The following is a 14,743-nucleotide window of genomic DNA, read 5'->3' on the forward strand; positions in this document are numbered from 1 at the left end:
TTTTTTTTTTTAGAGATCTATCAGTAGATCATGGACCAGGAATCCGGGGAAAATGAAGAGCAGCAACAGCTTCTTCAGGTGGAACCCGTATCAGCAGCTCCTGTGAGCTCCTCCCTGGGGTCTGTCCTGTGTGGTACCTTCAGACTATCTTCGGTGTGACTGTGATGCAAAGTGACTGTAGGAAGAAGTTACTTCCTGTCAGAGACATCAGAACCTCTCCCTAATTAGTGTCTTTTCTGAACACGCGTTCGCACCTGACAATGTACAGCAAAGGAGTCTGGGAAGGGTGATTTGACACCTGCCTGATTTTCGCTCTCCTTACCTCTGTTTCTCCTGGGGACTGGATATTATTTGACAGAGACGTCCCGTTTGCCTTCCAATAAAAAATTGGCCTCCTGTGAGCCTGGGAGTTATTTCATTATGGCCCTCTGCATGAGAACAGGTGTGTGTCTGTGTGAGTGTGTTGGGGGGGGGGGCATACTCGTAGCATGGCTGTTGGAAAGTGGAAGGGAGCAAAGCCTGGGCAGTGTTTTTTTTTTTTTTTTTTTTTAAGAACTCTCATGGCTAATGAGAGAGCTGGAGCTGGAGAAGTTTCCAGAAAGGGAATGCAATTAAAGGAACAAAGCAGGGGTGGGTTCCGCGCGTTCTCCGATGGCCGCCCTGGACAGCATGCCTCCTGTTTCCTGAACAGCGGCGGAGCATTTTTAAGATTGTTCTAGACAGAATGCAATTAATTCATTGTAAAGATGGCATAAGGGTTTGCACTGTTTTTGCCGCATGGCGGTGAGGATGGCTCCAGCGATGTGGGGGGGGGGGTGGGGGGGTACCTCCCCTCTCCAAGGTAGGGAGTGCCGGCGGTGGGACACGTCCAGGATCTGGTGTAAAGCCGGGCATCTCTCAGCGAGACTTATTTTAGTTTGGATTTATGTGGTGGGGAGGCTTGGGTGTGGGGGCGGGGGGGACCTGAAAAGCGCTTGATGGTCGATATGTTAAGAGGGAAGCTGCAAATCTGTTAAGAATGTAAACCCTGACGTCATAAATTGGTCCTTGAGAGCTGCTCTTGGGGGCTTTGCTGGGCTCATTCCAGTGTGTATTTAAGAAGAAAATCTTTCATTGTTCCAGCTTTAAAAAAAAAAAAAAGCAGCGGGATTAGCCATGTGGCCAGAAAGGCCCAATCTCCCTCAGCCCCGCCCCTTTCCTAAGTCCCACCCCCATCCCAGGCCCCACCCCCACTGGGGTGACTGCAGCAGCACAGATGTGTCCCAGCACGTCGTGTGGCTGCTGGGCTCCAGGCCCACGGCCTCGTTAAAGGGGCCCAGCTGCAGCATCGCACTGGCCCAACACCCCCCGCACCCACACAGGGTGCCCGGGGCGGGGGGGTTGGGCTGTCTGGCGTCTGCCACAGGGGCTACAAGGGGCCGTCTGTCTTTGGCAATCTGTGCATCCTTCCTGAATCTGCGTCACGGAGAATCATTTGCCGAGGCTGCTGATCAAATTTTTTTTTTTTATTACTCTTCTGTTTGAGTACGAGAAACTGTAATCTTGAAAATGATACCTAATTAGCAATGTAGACCTAATTATAGGTATCTGTAATTGCACAGTACAGTGTTTGTCAAAATCAAACCACCTGGTGCTTGCAGATTACATTGTCTTTATTTCGTAATTAGGGACTAGATTATTTTTTATTTCCTGTACGTGAAACAGTCCGTGAGTTATGATAATTACTTTGGTGCCAGGTTACCTTCAAAAAGTTTTAATTGATTACGTTACATCCATCTGAATGAGCTCAGTCCTTCGGTGCTGCACTCCTGAACTGGAAAAAAATCTTGCATTGTTCCTTTTGGTTTTGTGTTATCGTTTTATATTTTTATATTGGTATAATTACTTGAAATTGTTGGAATATGCTGCAGTCTTGAAGCAGCTGAAGAAAAAAATTCAATAAGAACACAAACTTTCACTGAATAAATAGATTATGCTAAAGAAGTAACATTCTCTGGTAGGGGAATATTCTGATTTGGTTATAGCTAGTCTTGGTGTGGTTAAGTGTAACTAGTGACAGATTTTCATGGTTTATGGTAAAGGTATCGTTCTACTTAATACACCAGCGCCTCCTTCTGGATGTGTCTGCATGTCGCTATGAACATTATTTAGGTTCGAAAGGGGAGTAGAAGTTGAGTGGGCCCTCTGTCAGCTGACAGCTGTGTGCCTTTGAACAGGAGGCAGTGGCCTGCAGCCCTGGCGCTGCCCAGCGGCCCGGCGTGGGCACGCCCCACACAGATGTGTGTTCTTCTGCTTTCTTGAGCATGACTCCCTGGTTGGGCTGCTAATTAATTAGTGCTCAAACTGTTTAGCTTGCGTTTTTGTGGAACCCCCTCCCCCCCCTCCTTGCCGTGCCCGCAGCCGCGCGGTCCACTCGGACCCCCGGCGAGTTTCGCCAGATGCCAGAATGCGGGGTTTAAGTTCGGGACGTGCCATCTGCGACTAGCTGGGGTTGCTGGGAACACGTGGGAGGTGTCGTCTGGGGGCATCAACCTGGGAATGTCGGGTTCAAACTGCCGGATGGGAGAGGCACGCCCTTGCTTTGTGCGACGACTGATGTTCTGATCAGTGCACTGCCCCCTCATGGCCAACTGTGTTGGTTCGGCTCCGATCTGGGATTTGGCATATGAGTATGCCACTGGGGGGGGGGGGGGGGGGGTCATGTGACCACCAAGCCGTAGCTATGTGATTATGAATCCTGGGTTAGCCTCCACGCCGGTGAGAGGATGGCTTGTGAGGACAGGTTCTGCACTTTTTGTCTGGCTCGGACTGTACCATTTCCCCTGTGTGTGTGTGTGTGTGTGTGTGTGTGTGTGTGGGGGGGGTGGGGCACATCAGGCTGCATTTCTGTCATCGGCCCAGAGTTGTGTAAACTGTATCCTGGCCCCCCGCCAGTGCGACTGGTGGAAGGGGGCTGGCTTTTCGAGCCTGTTGTTTCCGCCTAGATAAGACGAACGCTTCCTCTTCTCTCGATCGCTGCCGGTTCTGAGAGTGAGAACTGATTTGTCAGGAGTTTTTTTTTTTTCTGTTGTTTTCGTCGTTTCTGCGGAAACAAGTGAACGTGGAGAATTTATCGGCTGGGGCGGTCGACGAGAATGATGCAAACGCCCTGTAATGGAGAGAGGGTCCCCCCACCCTCCCCCCCCACCAAGGATGGACGGGTGCTTCCTGAGACGTAGGTCGCGTTTCGAACCAGGCAGAGCAGAGACGACTGTCACACTTTTTGCGGACTCTTCACAATGTCACTGTGGAGTCTCTCTGGGAGAGGAGAGGCCTTTGATTGGCTAGATAGGGACATGTGACCCCAGCCACCCTGCCTTCTTGCACTCTCCTGCAAACAAATTATGAGCCCCTTGACCCCACTGACTCTCCATTCTCTCCTCCACAGCAGTCGCTGCCCGTTTGTTTTTAATAGGAAGTTTAGATCCACATCCAAATACACCCCAGGTCATGTGATCCCTGTCTCATTATCTCCTTCCCCTTCATCTCTGCAGGTCGTGTTTGAAGTGGTGACCTCGGGGAAGCGGGGCCTGCTCGCCATCAAGGACATCATCCTCCAGGGCCACCAATGCAGTGAGTTCAGACTTTTCAGCTTGCAGCGTACCAGCCTGCCGGGGATCTGCTCTGCCATCGGCTCGCCGGCCTGCCCGGCCCGACCTCGTCGCCTCATAATTCCACGCAGGGCTCCCTGCCGTGGCACAAAAGGGCCGTGATATTGAGTGTGTCGAGTGCGCTGTACTTGTAATCTTGGAGTGCATTGCACCTGCAGCCTTTCTTGCAGAATATATTGTGCGCAGGAAAAGAATATTGCTTTGGTGGCAAGTGATTCTCATTGTCATACTGCAGGAGCATATTGATTCGTGCAGAACCAACCAGCCTCAATAATAATAATAACAATAATAATAATAATAATGAAAACACATGCTGCCCTGCTTCAAAGCCTCAGCCCTCTCGTCCTTTAGCTCCTGTCTACTTTGATTTCCCCGCTTTCCCCCTGATCAGGTACCCATGTGAAGCAGCGCTGAGGCGGTGCGGCTGCCCGCGACTGACACGCCCCCGTCGCCTCGTTCGCGAGACGCTCCGCGGTGCGGCCGACAGCACGAGCGGCCGTCAGTCTTACAATAAACGCTGTAAACCACGCTTCTAAGCTCCACCCTCTCCCCGCCGGGCGCTCTTAGTGACACTTCGAGTGTATTAGCTGGGGGGGGGGGGGGGAGCTTTGCCATCTCTCGTTCTGTGCGTAGTGTTCCCTTCGGGTGGGGGGCATCCAGCTTATCTCTGAGTCGTGGTACAGCTATATTGCTGTAGCCGACAGACTAATGGCTAATCAATAATTGCTTAAAGACTGAACCTTATACTTCTTTGTCTCCCCCCTCCCCCCCCCAGACCACTCCACTGGGGACAGCTTACAGGAACAAGTGGGGGGGGGGGGGGTTGTGATGGTATGTGACCTTGCTCCTCCCTCTCTGTAGGATGGTGCTGTTGAGTCCATAGATACTAAAGATACCAGCTTGGTTCCTCAAAAGTCACCTTTTTTGCTGATTTAAAAAACTAATTTATACTGAATAATGGATAAATTGTGGCACGGCATGTGGCTCACTGGGCTTAGCCTGTGTGTCTGTAATCAGAAGGTCGCCAGTTCGAACCCAGCCTCGGCACGTCTGCGGGTCCTTGAGCAAGGCTCTTAACCCCCAGCTCCCTGGGCGCCGCTACAGGTGGCTGCCCTTTACGGACAGCTTACTCCACAAAGAGTAAGTTGGGGGAGGCGTAAAGAGAATTTCCCCATGGGGCTCAATAGAGTATCAATTATCATTATTATTCTGTGACATAGATTGTAAAAAATTAAATAAATCCATCTATCTTCTTGGTGAATAGAAATAAAAATAAAATAAGAAATTTGTGTGGGGATGAGAGGGCAGGCCGGTAATAAAGTGCACTGAAGGGCTTGAGCCAAAGTAAATCCTGCATGTGCTTTGCTGTCTCTCCATGCTGCACCAGGAGCGCAGGATCCTTCCCTTTCTTTGATAATAGAAAACAATTAAGGATCTCCAGGGCTCGCCTAGCACACTGTGCGGCCTGGGATGGAGGTGCCATCCTGGGCATCTAATCAAGGTCAGCATGGGCCACTTTGTCTGCGGCCCACGGAGGGTAATTAAAAGCCGGGCCGTGCGTCTTCATTAGCGTACGGTAGCGAGAGCCCCGCGTTCTGCCTGGCGTGCGCTGACCCACAACCGCACGCTGACCCACAACCGCACGCTGACCCACAACCGCACGCTGCCTGGTCGTCCCATTAGCCAGGGAGCTGTTTGGCTGGGGGGGGGGCATACATGTTTGGCTCTGAAGCCAGAGGAACTTCCAACAAGCAGAATTTTCATCACCCCCCACTGGATGGGCAAGGAATATACTGTAAGTAGTGATGTGCTGGATTAATGATGGAGGGTCATCATGCTATGTTAACTATCCATCCGTCCATCCATCCCAGACACACATGCGCACCTTTATACACACAACCATATGCCATGAATAGATTAGAACCAGAAACTCATGTAGCTGCGTGTCTTAGGACTGTGAGCTGCCATCTGACCATGCCACCCCCCAGCCCTGGGGGTGTAAGGCCACCATGTTGTCCCGCTCTATTAAATGTCTTTCGCCATTTACCTCCATATCCCTGTTACTAATGCTGCCCTGAGGCAGAATAGATCATATATGTTTGATTCCAATAATGCAGCAGTCATCTGCTGTGGCCTTAATACATTTTAGTTTATTTAGCAGAGCCTTACATCCAAAGCGACGTACGATTTGCGAATGCAGGGTCTGATGGAGGCCAGAGCAGTTGGGCGTTATGGGCTGTGCTCAGGGCCCAAGCAGTGAAATTGATGTACTAACTGTGGGATTTGAACCAGCGACCTTCCGGTCACATACAGGAGCGTACTATCCCACTGAGCCATACACCGCCCCCCCATACCTTAATTAGATTTCTGTGATCTGTTCACAATACAATATCATTTGCCCTGCATGCGTGGGTGTATGTAACTAATGGATTAACTGAACATATTAATTTGTTGCTTAATTAATATTTGCTCTGGCTTGTTGGCTTCCCTTTTATTTATCGCCTGTTGGCGCTGAGGGGAAGTGCTGTTCGTGCCGTGAGACCCCGGGACGTGGTGGAGGTCGCGCGACATTCACAGGGCGGAGTCTGCAGGAAACTGAAACACGGACCCCAAAAAGCAGGAAATGCTTTGTCAAGATGGGGTTTGGGAGTGCAAGGGAGTCCGATCAGTGTGGGGGGGGGGGGCAGGCAGCTGAAGAGCATGTCCGTGCCCTTGACGAGATGGGGGGGTGTTAATTCCCCCCAGGGAAGGAGAGCGTTGGAAAAGGACGCGGGGCTACATTCCCAAATTAAAGAGGCCGGAGAATGTCTTTCGCCTGGAATACTAAGCCGAGTGTCACATTGCATTCTGGGTAACATTACTCCTTGAGCCGGACGTGTTCGATCCTCTCGCCCACCGGCGCACTGATGAATAGTAACCATCTTCTCGCTCTACTTTTTCCCAGTGAACACGCCTCATTTCCTGAACATGAAGGGTGTGGAGGTCAATGCGGGCCAGAGCGCCACCTTCCAGTGCACCGTCATCGGGCGCCATCAGGACAGCTACCGGCTCTGGCTGCAGGTGAACCTCTCGCTCTCGCCCCCTGGCTGCGTAACGAGGCTCCTGTGCCCGTAGATGGTACTGCATTATTCAGCCTTTCTTAACAGTGAAATCGCATCTCCCATAACCCATAACTGCCTTATTTGACATCTCCACCCCCCCCCCCCAACACACACCCTGTGGTAGAAGCCTCCCCCAGCCTCACAGAGACCCTGTTCCTCGAGACAGGCTGTCTGTGAGGCTCAATGAGCGTCTGACGCCAAGATGGGGGGCGGGGTCACGCAGCCCCATCCTGTCTGAGATGCTCAGTCACGTTAACAAACACGTCCTCATTAACACCGAAGATAAAAACCCCAACATTAAGGGGGGGGGGTCCCCTGGTAACTGTAATCCAGGATGGTTTCTAACGGATAAATGTTCCCCATCTGCTTATGGTGCTGGGAGACGGCTGTGTTTGTGTGTGCGTGTCTGTGTGTGCAATTGTGTTTGTGTGTGCATTTGCGTGTGTGTGTGTGTGTGTGTGTGTGTGTGTGCGCGTGTGCGTGTGTGCGTGTCTATGTGTGTGCAAGTGTGTTTGTGTGTGCGTGTCTATGTGTGTGCAAGTGTGTTTGTGTGTGCATTTGCGTGTTTACGTGTTTGCGTGTGTGTGTGTTAGTGCACGTGTGCTCTGTGTGTGAGCATTTGTACACTGGAGAAGAATGGATCAGCGCTCTATTGCAGGGACTGGCTGTGTGCTCAGACTAACATGCAAAAACATGCATGTAACCCATGATTACGTTGATCACAGCATCCCACATACGTCCCGGAGCCGGGTCTTGAAATGAGATTTCGCTTCAGTTATTTACATGGTAAAATAAAGATAAATATTGATCTGGGGGGGAGGTGGTTGAGGGTTTTCTTCTGTGCGCTTATTGATTTATTTCCCTCTTTTCGAGTCGTCACTGACCTCTGTGCGTTGCCCCGGTGATAAAGCGGACCCGCATTTCTCCCGGCAACCGTAAACACAATGACATTTGAAGCTGACAGACCCCCCGGACATCTTCGCCCGGGCCTCTGCTGGAGAGCTCCTTAATCGCCTCGGCCAGAACTGAATCCTGTTTGTCTCCCGTGTACAGGGCATCGGCGGTCGGGAGGCGCCAATGAAGTCGACGAAGCCCTGGAACAACCGCAAATTCATCGTGATGTTTGACGTGGAGAATACCACCAAGGGCGACTCGGGCCGCTACCGTTGTGCGGTGCACTCGGGCCGCGGAGTCGGGGTGTCCAGTTACAGCGAACTGACCGTCAAGCGTGAGTACAGGCCTCGCTCGGGCCGCGGAGTCGCGGTGTCCAGTTACAGCGCACTGACCGTCAAGCTTGAGTACAGGCCTCGCTCGGGCCGCGGAGTCGCGGTGTCCAGTTACAGCGGACTGACAGTTTGCGCCGCATAATTCCCAGGCCCAGGATAAAGTCATTTCAACTAGGCCACCATGATGCCCTCCCCTGGGCCTACCTTGGCCGAGGCCCCTCCCCTTCGTTGTGCATGCCTCTTCACCGAAAAAGAACTCGACCTAAAGAAGTTAAGAGTGCAGAAAGTTATGCGGCTGGTATCATTTAACCTCCGCGGATAGTGGAAGCCAGATCCTACAGCCATTTTATAAGAATTTATGATGGATATTCTGCCTAAATCTTGTAGGGCTTCATTTTCAAATAGCCCACAGACTGCAGTAATGGCCGGCCATATTTCTGGGCCTCCATTTTCCCACAGCGCTATGAATCGAATTTACCGGCCGCAGTTTTGTCTCTCGGCCCCGGCGTGATTGATAGGTTTAATCCCGTCTGGGCAGACAGCAGGCCGTCTCACACTCTCGCGCACGGGTGCCGTCCCTCCATTCGGCCGGCCGCAGTAACCGCTCCCGTGTTCGTCGCTCACCTCCCAGCAACAGGCCGCGTCACAGCGGTTACCACGGGTGACGTTTACACCGTGTGATTAAGCACGTCCGATAAATCATCGCGGGACAGCTGATGTCCTCCGTTTCCGTGTCAGATTATATTTCATGACTTAAATTGCAATCGCGGGCCTCGCTGTTCCGAGACGCTGTAATTGGAATGAATTGCAGCGACACCTAATTCCCCACATTCAGCTAAATTGGGGGCTTCTTGATTTTTTTTTTTTTTTTTTTCATTCCAGCCCCCCCCCCCCACCCCCTTTTTTCCTTCCCTTTAATGAAAAATGTTCGCGGGAGTGTTTTTAATCTTTCTGGCCGTCTCGGGCTTTGGGGTACTTTTTCTCGCGTCTAATTACTCGTCCCGGCTGATGGTTTGTTAGTGGGGCTCCGCATCTCCGTGGCGCCAATGTCAGCATCGCTGCAGAAGGTGGGCGGAGCCACAGCCAATTCCCAAGGGCCCTGAAGGTGACCTCTAGCCTTCCGAGGAGTGGAACTCTCAGGGCTTGTTTACAAGGAGCATCGCCGTGACTCTGGTCGCCTCCTGGTCTGATTCCGGCTACATTTTGGGGACCAGCTGGCTCACATCCCATCCCTCACACGTTAATCCTTTTAATGTCACTCGATGCGCACAGAGCCAGTTCGAGATGCCCGCTGTTTGTTCTGTCAAGTGGCGTTTATTAACAGGGCAGAGGAAGTACAACCTTCGTCGGTTACCCCTGGACACGTCGACGCTTCTCTCGAAATCCACGTGGCGATTCTTTTTGAAAAATTCTCATGCAGTTAAACCGGCTTGACGTGTGACAATTGCGAGTTCAATGCCCAGCCACGTTGCCGTCCCGGTCACCTGACGACTGCCGTAACAGACCTCGGGGAAGTGTGCACTCCTCTGTCTGATGTGATGTCCTGGCTTGGATTGGGGGGGGGGGGGGGGGCACAACCGGCAGGTGCTGCAAGGAGAACAGCTGCCCTCCTGTGACCTCCTGCTATGTCAGCACCATGTGGCTGACCCCAGCCCGGCTCTGTCCGCAGCTGTGCCAACCCGGATGGCTTCGCACGCCCGCTCTGTCCCGCATAACTGCGAATTTAAATATATACGCCAAGAGAGGGACATGTGACACACCCATACACCCCCCTGTCCCAACCCCTCCCCAAAAAGGAATTCGCCACAGAGATGTCTGCCACTGCCAGTGACCGGCACACAATTACAGGCCTCCAGCATTCCCGCAAAGCCACTCTCAGCTTGAATTTATCTTTTGTTTACTAACAAAAAAGAGAAACCCAGACAAGGTTTCTGCACTATTATCATTTGTCTTGAATTGCTTGTTAAGTTTGCTAAATCCTCAGAGATGGTGTTTCTTTTAAGGGTTCTGGAGGCGTTCCAGCAATGTAATTACAAATGGCTTTTGTGTATCTTTAGAGTTATTAATTTGCCCTGATTCCTAAGACCTCGAGCGCTCCTGTTAGTTTGCTTGAATTCTCTTACTTTGGCAGGTAAAATCTGAAAAGAATTTCTAAAAAGCAAATTCATGTGGAGGCCTTTGGCCAAAAGGCACAAGGAGCACTTTGGTCGGTATGCAGTGTTTCGACCCACAGTAACGCTCCAAAATGGAGCCATCGCCTGCCTGTCCTCAAATAGTCCACTGTGTCTCTCTGAAGCACATGGTGGCAGAGTGAGGGGGCGTGACTCTGCACGGACTCATCCCTCTCTCCGATAAAGCACTTCACCCCCCCCCCCCCCGACACATCGCCGGCCGTCATGCGCCTTTACCTCAGCCTAATCCGGCGACTCGCATCGAACTGAGCAATTACCGTAACAGCAGATTCCTTTGTTCCCGTTTTGTCTCAGGTGTCTGATACCCGTCTTGGTCTTCTCACCGTGTCTGGCAAGGGCTGAGGGGGCGGCGGGGGCGGGATTGGCCGTGGAGCGGCTGCTCTGGGGGGATGCTTGGTATGTGGGCGCGCTGCCCAGATTTCTGGACGCTGCCCCTCCCACCCCAAAGGGTTGTTTAAGCAGGCGTGTCTGAGAAGGGCACCAGATTAGCTAGTTCAGGAGAGGTGATGCTTGATTTAAGGCTCGGGGGGCAGGACTAATCTGAATTTAGGGATCTGCTAGGTGGGGTCAGGCGGGGATGGCCATCTGCAGCTCCCTGACCTTCACCCAGGAAGGCGGGGCGCCATGATTTTGCTTCTGTGGGGGGGTGGCTAATTGTAAACATTCAAACAGCTAATAGCATTATTCTGTAATCTATGCTTTTAGCTAAATGTGCCTACCTTCAGCAGGGAGACTAACAGAGTTTGATGTGCAATTTGTGTATGATGGCAAAAAAGATTAAGGTCTGTGATTCATGTGATCTGGTAATGGGGAGAAATTAAATTCCTTGGCGATAGGATTTCGGCGAGACGCTTGGCGATTTAAGAAACACACGAGTGGGGAATCGATTCACGGCCGCTGAACCAGGGGCCGACGTGAATGGCCTGTTACCTCCCTGAATGCGGTAATACTGGTGCTGCTGTCATTTTTGATGGTTCCTCTTTGCATTCATGCAGTTTCCTATATATGGGACCAGAATATATTTTTCTGGATTTTTCTGCATGTTTTTTTTTCTTTATCCATCACTGTAGGTCTCACTCCCCTGATTTAATTACTCAGGTATGTAATCAAAGGGCTGTCTTAATCCGCTGCTAATTAAAAAGCACCCGGGGATTCTACCGACGACCCAGAGCCGGACAGTATGGAGGTTCCATTGCCAGTGACGGGCAGCCGGTTGTGGGGACGAGGACGTTTGGGGGCTGGGTGACCGCAGTAGAGAGAGAACTCTGTCTGACCAATGGAACAGGAGACCTCAACAGCTCCAAAAGCTGGAAGAAAGTTTGCCAGGGGTGGGGGGAAAAAATCCAAAACAAAACGGCGAACAGTAACAAAAGATCATTTACATGCTCGACAAGGGGGTGTGGGATCATTTACATAACAGAGAGAGTGTGTTTAATGTGTATGAATTCGCCTAATTGATTTTCAGCTTTAATGGGTCATTATCAAACAGTTTTGTAGAGACACAAAGAGCTCAGCGTAGCAGTTTTCAGTAAATGGGTCACGAGAGAAACGCTGCAAGACCTTAGGGTGGGAAGTAATGAATTCAGCGGCATTTCAAACTGATGGAGGTCAGGAAATTAATTGGTTTAGCTAGTCACCTCTAACATCTCTTCCATAACGTGACCTCGCGCTTCAAACAGCCTTGTCCCCATAGCTATGTGCAGAGCTAATCACACAGTTGTTTAAATACAGCGTGTAGGATTTAACATTACAGGCTGTCAGAGTGAATGTTACATTAAGCCGGATCATTTTTATGCAGTTTGTACGCTCTCAGATGAGCATATTTCGGTTCAGTAAGTTCACGGCGCTATCAGAATATATTAATTGCTTTGTTTATCAGTTATGTCCTGTAAGTAGTGTTCGTTTCCTTTTTTCGTAGTAAACAAAAGACTTGGCGAAATTAATTAGCTCTTCACGTTTGAATTTGTTTGCCATGTAATTAAGTTTCTCTGCAGAGTCGGATCCTCACACCCTCGCGGTTCGTTTTGCCCTGCAGAGCCCCCGGTGCCCATCGCACCGCCCCAGCTCACAGCCGTGGGCGCCACCTACCTGTGGATTCAGCTCAACGCCAATTCCATCAACGGCGACGGGCCCATCATCGACAGGGAGGTGGAGTACCGCACCATTTCAGGCAGCATGTATGACATGCAGCCTGTAGACCAGCCTACCCACAAGATCAGCCACCTGGACCCTGACACGGAGTACGAGATCAGCGTCCTGCTGACCCGGCCCCTGGAGGGGGGGACTGGGGCTCCAGGCCCCCCGCTCAGAGCCAGGACCAAGTGTGCCAGTGAGTCATGGGGGGGAGTGGGGCTGACTGAATGGATGGTTGGGTGGATCGATGGATGCGGCCTTCCTGTATATCCTCGGTCGAAAGCTCATGTGATTAGTTTGATGAATGCTTTCCTACTCCTGTCCCAGTGCTCTCAGTGCCAGGTTGGTCATCCGGCGCCGGTAATTGTTCACAGGGGACACGTAAGCTTTTGGCCACGTTTGACCAGTAGCTACCACCAATGCGTAGCGTGATCTCCTCTCAAACAGTCATCTGAAGGGTTCGAGTTTTGTGCTGGCAGGATGGTAGAAGTGCCGTTCTGTTGCCCCAGGGGTGGCTCTCTGTATACGATAGTCAAGGAGAAACTCGCATCAGTCTGGTGTCTGCAGTCATATTACAATGTTTGTAATCACAGCACTTTATGATTGAGAATATACATGTATAGTTGGCATGTTGAAAAGCTGTATGGCCACGTCAAGTGCCAGAAAAATAATGAAAAGATCATCTAAGGTCATTCAGAAGTTTAACAGTTTATATGCAAATATTTTTCTTAAGATTAGGTCTTTAACTGTCTTTCTCCAAGGTAGTGTTTTTTTTTTTTTCCCTTTTCTTTAAACAATCCACAAATCAAAGCATTTAAGGCCTTGGCAGTGTGCTGTTGATGCTGGGTCATCTCAGCTCTATCCTCCGGCGAGTCCCAGAGAGACGCACCAGGATGGTGCTGCAGCTACATAATTGCGGCCGCTATGCTGAGAGTAACGGGCCGGCGTCCCCCGCATGAGCCAGTAATGGGAACGTGGTCGGCGGGGGGGGATTGTTGGGAGGGCAGGGAAGTTATCAAGCACGTATGACGCTGGAGCCCTGAGCTGCAGGCGAATGGCGAGCGATTATCCTCATAATTATCCGAGTGGATGGAGATCTATTTTCGAACGACTGCAGTTACCGGTGCTGACCAGCACCTCCAAGGATAAACATTGTCTTTGCTCATTGCCTGATCACTTTTGCGTTTTGTTTATCTGCAGAGCCGAGCCTCCAAGTGAGCCATTAGCGCACGACGGTGCATAATGCAGCTGCAGTCCAGTCTGCTTCCCTCGCTCCTCACCCGCCTCTAACCACATCAACAGCTTTGTTTACTGCTTTAACGACTTTTTTTTTATCCCGGCAAACAGTGACAGCCCCGGGAAGCCGGTGGCCAGGGTGGACTGTTTGCTCTGGAAACTTCTAGAGCTTGATGGGACGTTGAGGCTGGGATCTAGTAATCGGAGCCGGGCGTCCGTCTCCCAAAGATGCCCCTCAGCCTGGTCGCTGCCCCGGTGGAGAGTCTGAAAGGCTCCCCCGCTCTGGGAGGGATGCTCCTCGCTGTCCCGGGGATGGCTCTGTCTTACTCTTTCGACAGGAACACCGGGCCCAAATTAGTCCTGCTATACTCCACTGTACCGACCAGCCGCCCACCTGCTGTCCTCCCTACCCGTCACCTTCCACTGAGTGCTGAGGTGGCTTCTAACACATTATCAACCAACCAATAGAAAACCTTCCACAGCAGTGCCATTAATGTAGTGCATTCTGGGAGTTGTGGTACCCATCAGCGCTGAACACCATGACTGATATATTGAGGGGTGTCATTTTTATTAAACATTATATCGAAACATGCACTTTATCGGATCAGCGTATCGATTTGTATCCCTGTAAGTGACTCGGTGGCTCTTTGACATCAGAGGACGGCCCCAGTGCCGCAGACGCTCTCCCAGAGACGGCGGGAGGCGCCTGACAGCCATCGTAGCCATTAGCTGTGGCTCAGCAGACTGCCGCGATCCCGTCCCGAGCGCGTTAAGCCGCCGTGGGTCCTGCCATCCGTTTGTGCCAAATTGGATGCAGCAGCGAAGTGTTTCAGAAATTGAAGACAAAGTGGCTTTCTTCCCCCCCCCCCATTTTCCGAGCTGCGCTGAAGCAGTGTTGGAACTGACAGGCTGCTGGAGCATCGGTGCAGTTTACATACGATGGTATTATCACATTATCGCTTAGCCCTCCTGTCTGCGCTCTGCGCCTGAGAGGGGGGCTTCCCTTTCTAACCGTATAACCCTGCCCCTTTCAAGTATCACCCCTAAAATGCTTCCTTTCTAGCACCAATCATGTTTGCAACCCACCTGACCCGGAGAGAGTGTGTATTCTCTCAATGAAGGCTCTATATGTGCATCGGCCTGAAAAGAGAAAAAAAAAAAGAAAACGCAGAGTGCTTCATTGTCACAAGGAAAAACACAGAATA

At 51.3% G+C, this 14,743-nt stretch overlaps 1 protein-coding gene across 11 annotated transcripts in view; it reads left to right on the plus strand.

Annotated features, from left to right (window-relative positions):
• Positions 1-14,743, plus strand: part of LOC111849733 (receptor-type tyrosine-protein phosphatase mu-like) — a 153,550-nt gene that overhangs the window by 59,717 nt on the left and 79,090 nt on the right. For all 11 annotated transcript variants that reach the window (XM_023822844.2, XM_023822845.2, XM_023822846.2 and 8 more), the window contains exons 4-7: positions 3,534-3,612; positions 6,595-6,710; positions 7,805-7,979; positions 12,205-12,498. In XM_023822844.2, the coding sequence (XP_023678612.1) occupies positions 3,534-3,612; positions 6,595-6,710; positions 7,805-7,979; positions 12,205-12,498 (664 nt within the window). The remainder of the gene's footprint in view (positions 1-3,533; positions 3,613-6,594; positions 6,711-7,804; positions 7,980-12,204; positions 12,499-14,743) is intronic.

The sequence above is a fragment of the Paramormyrops kingsleyae genome, chromosome 4, assembly GCF_048594095.1.
Source record: "Paramormyrops kingsleyae isolate MSU_618 chromosome 4, PKINGS_0.4, whole genome shotgun sequence".
Classification (NCBI taxonomy): domain Eukaryota; kingdom Metazoa; phylum Chordata; class Actinopteri; order Osteoglossiformes; family Mormyridae; genus Paramormyrops; species Paramormyrops kingsleyae.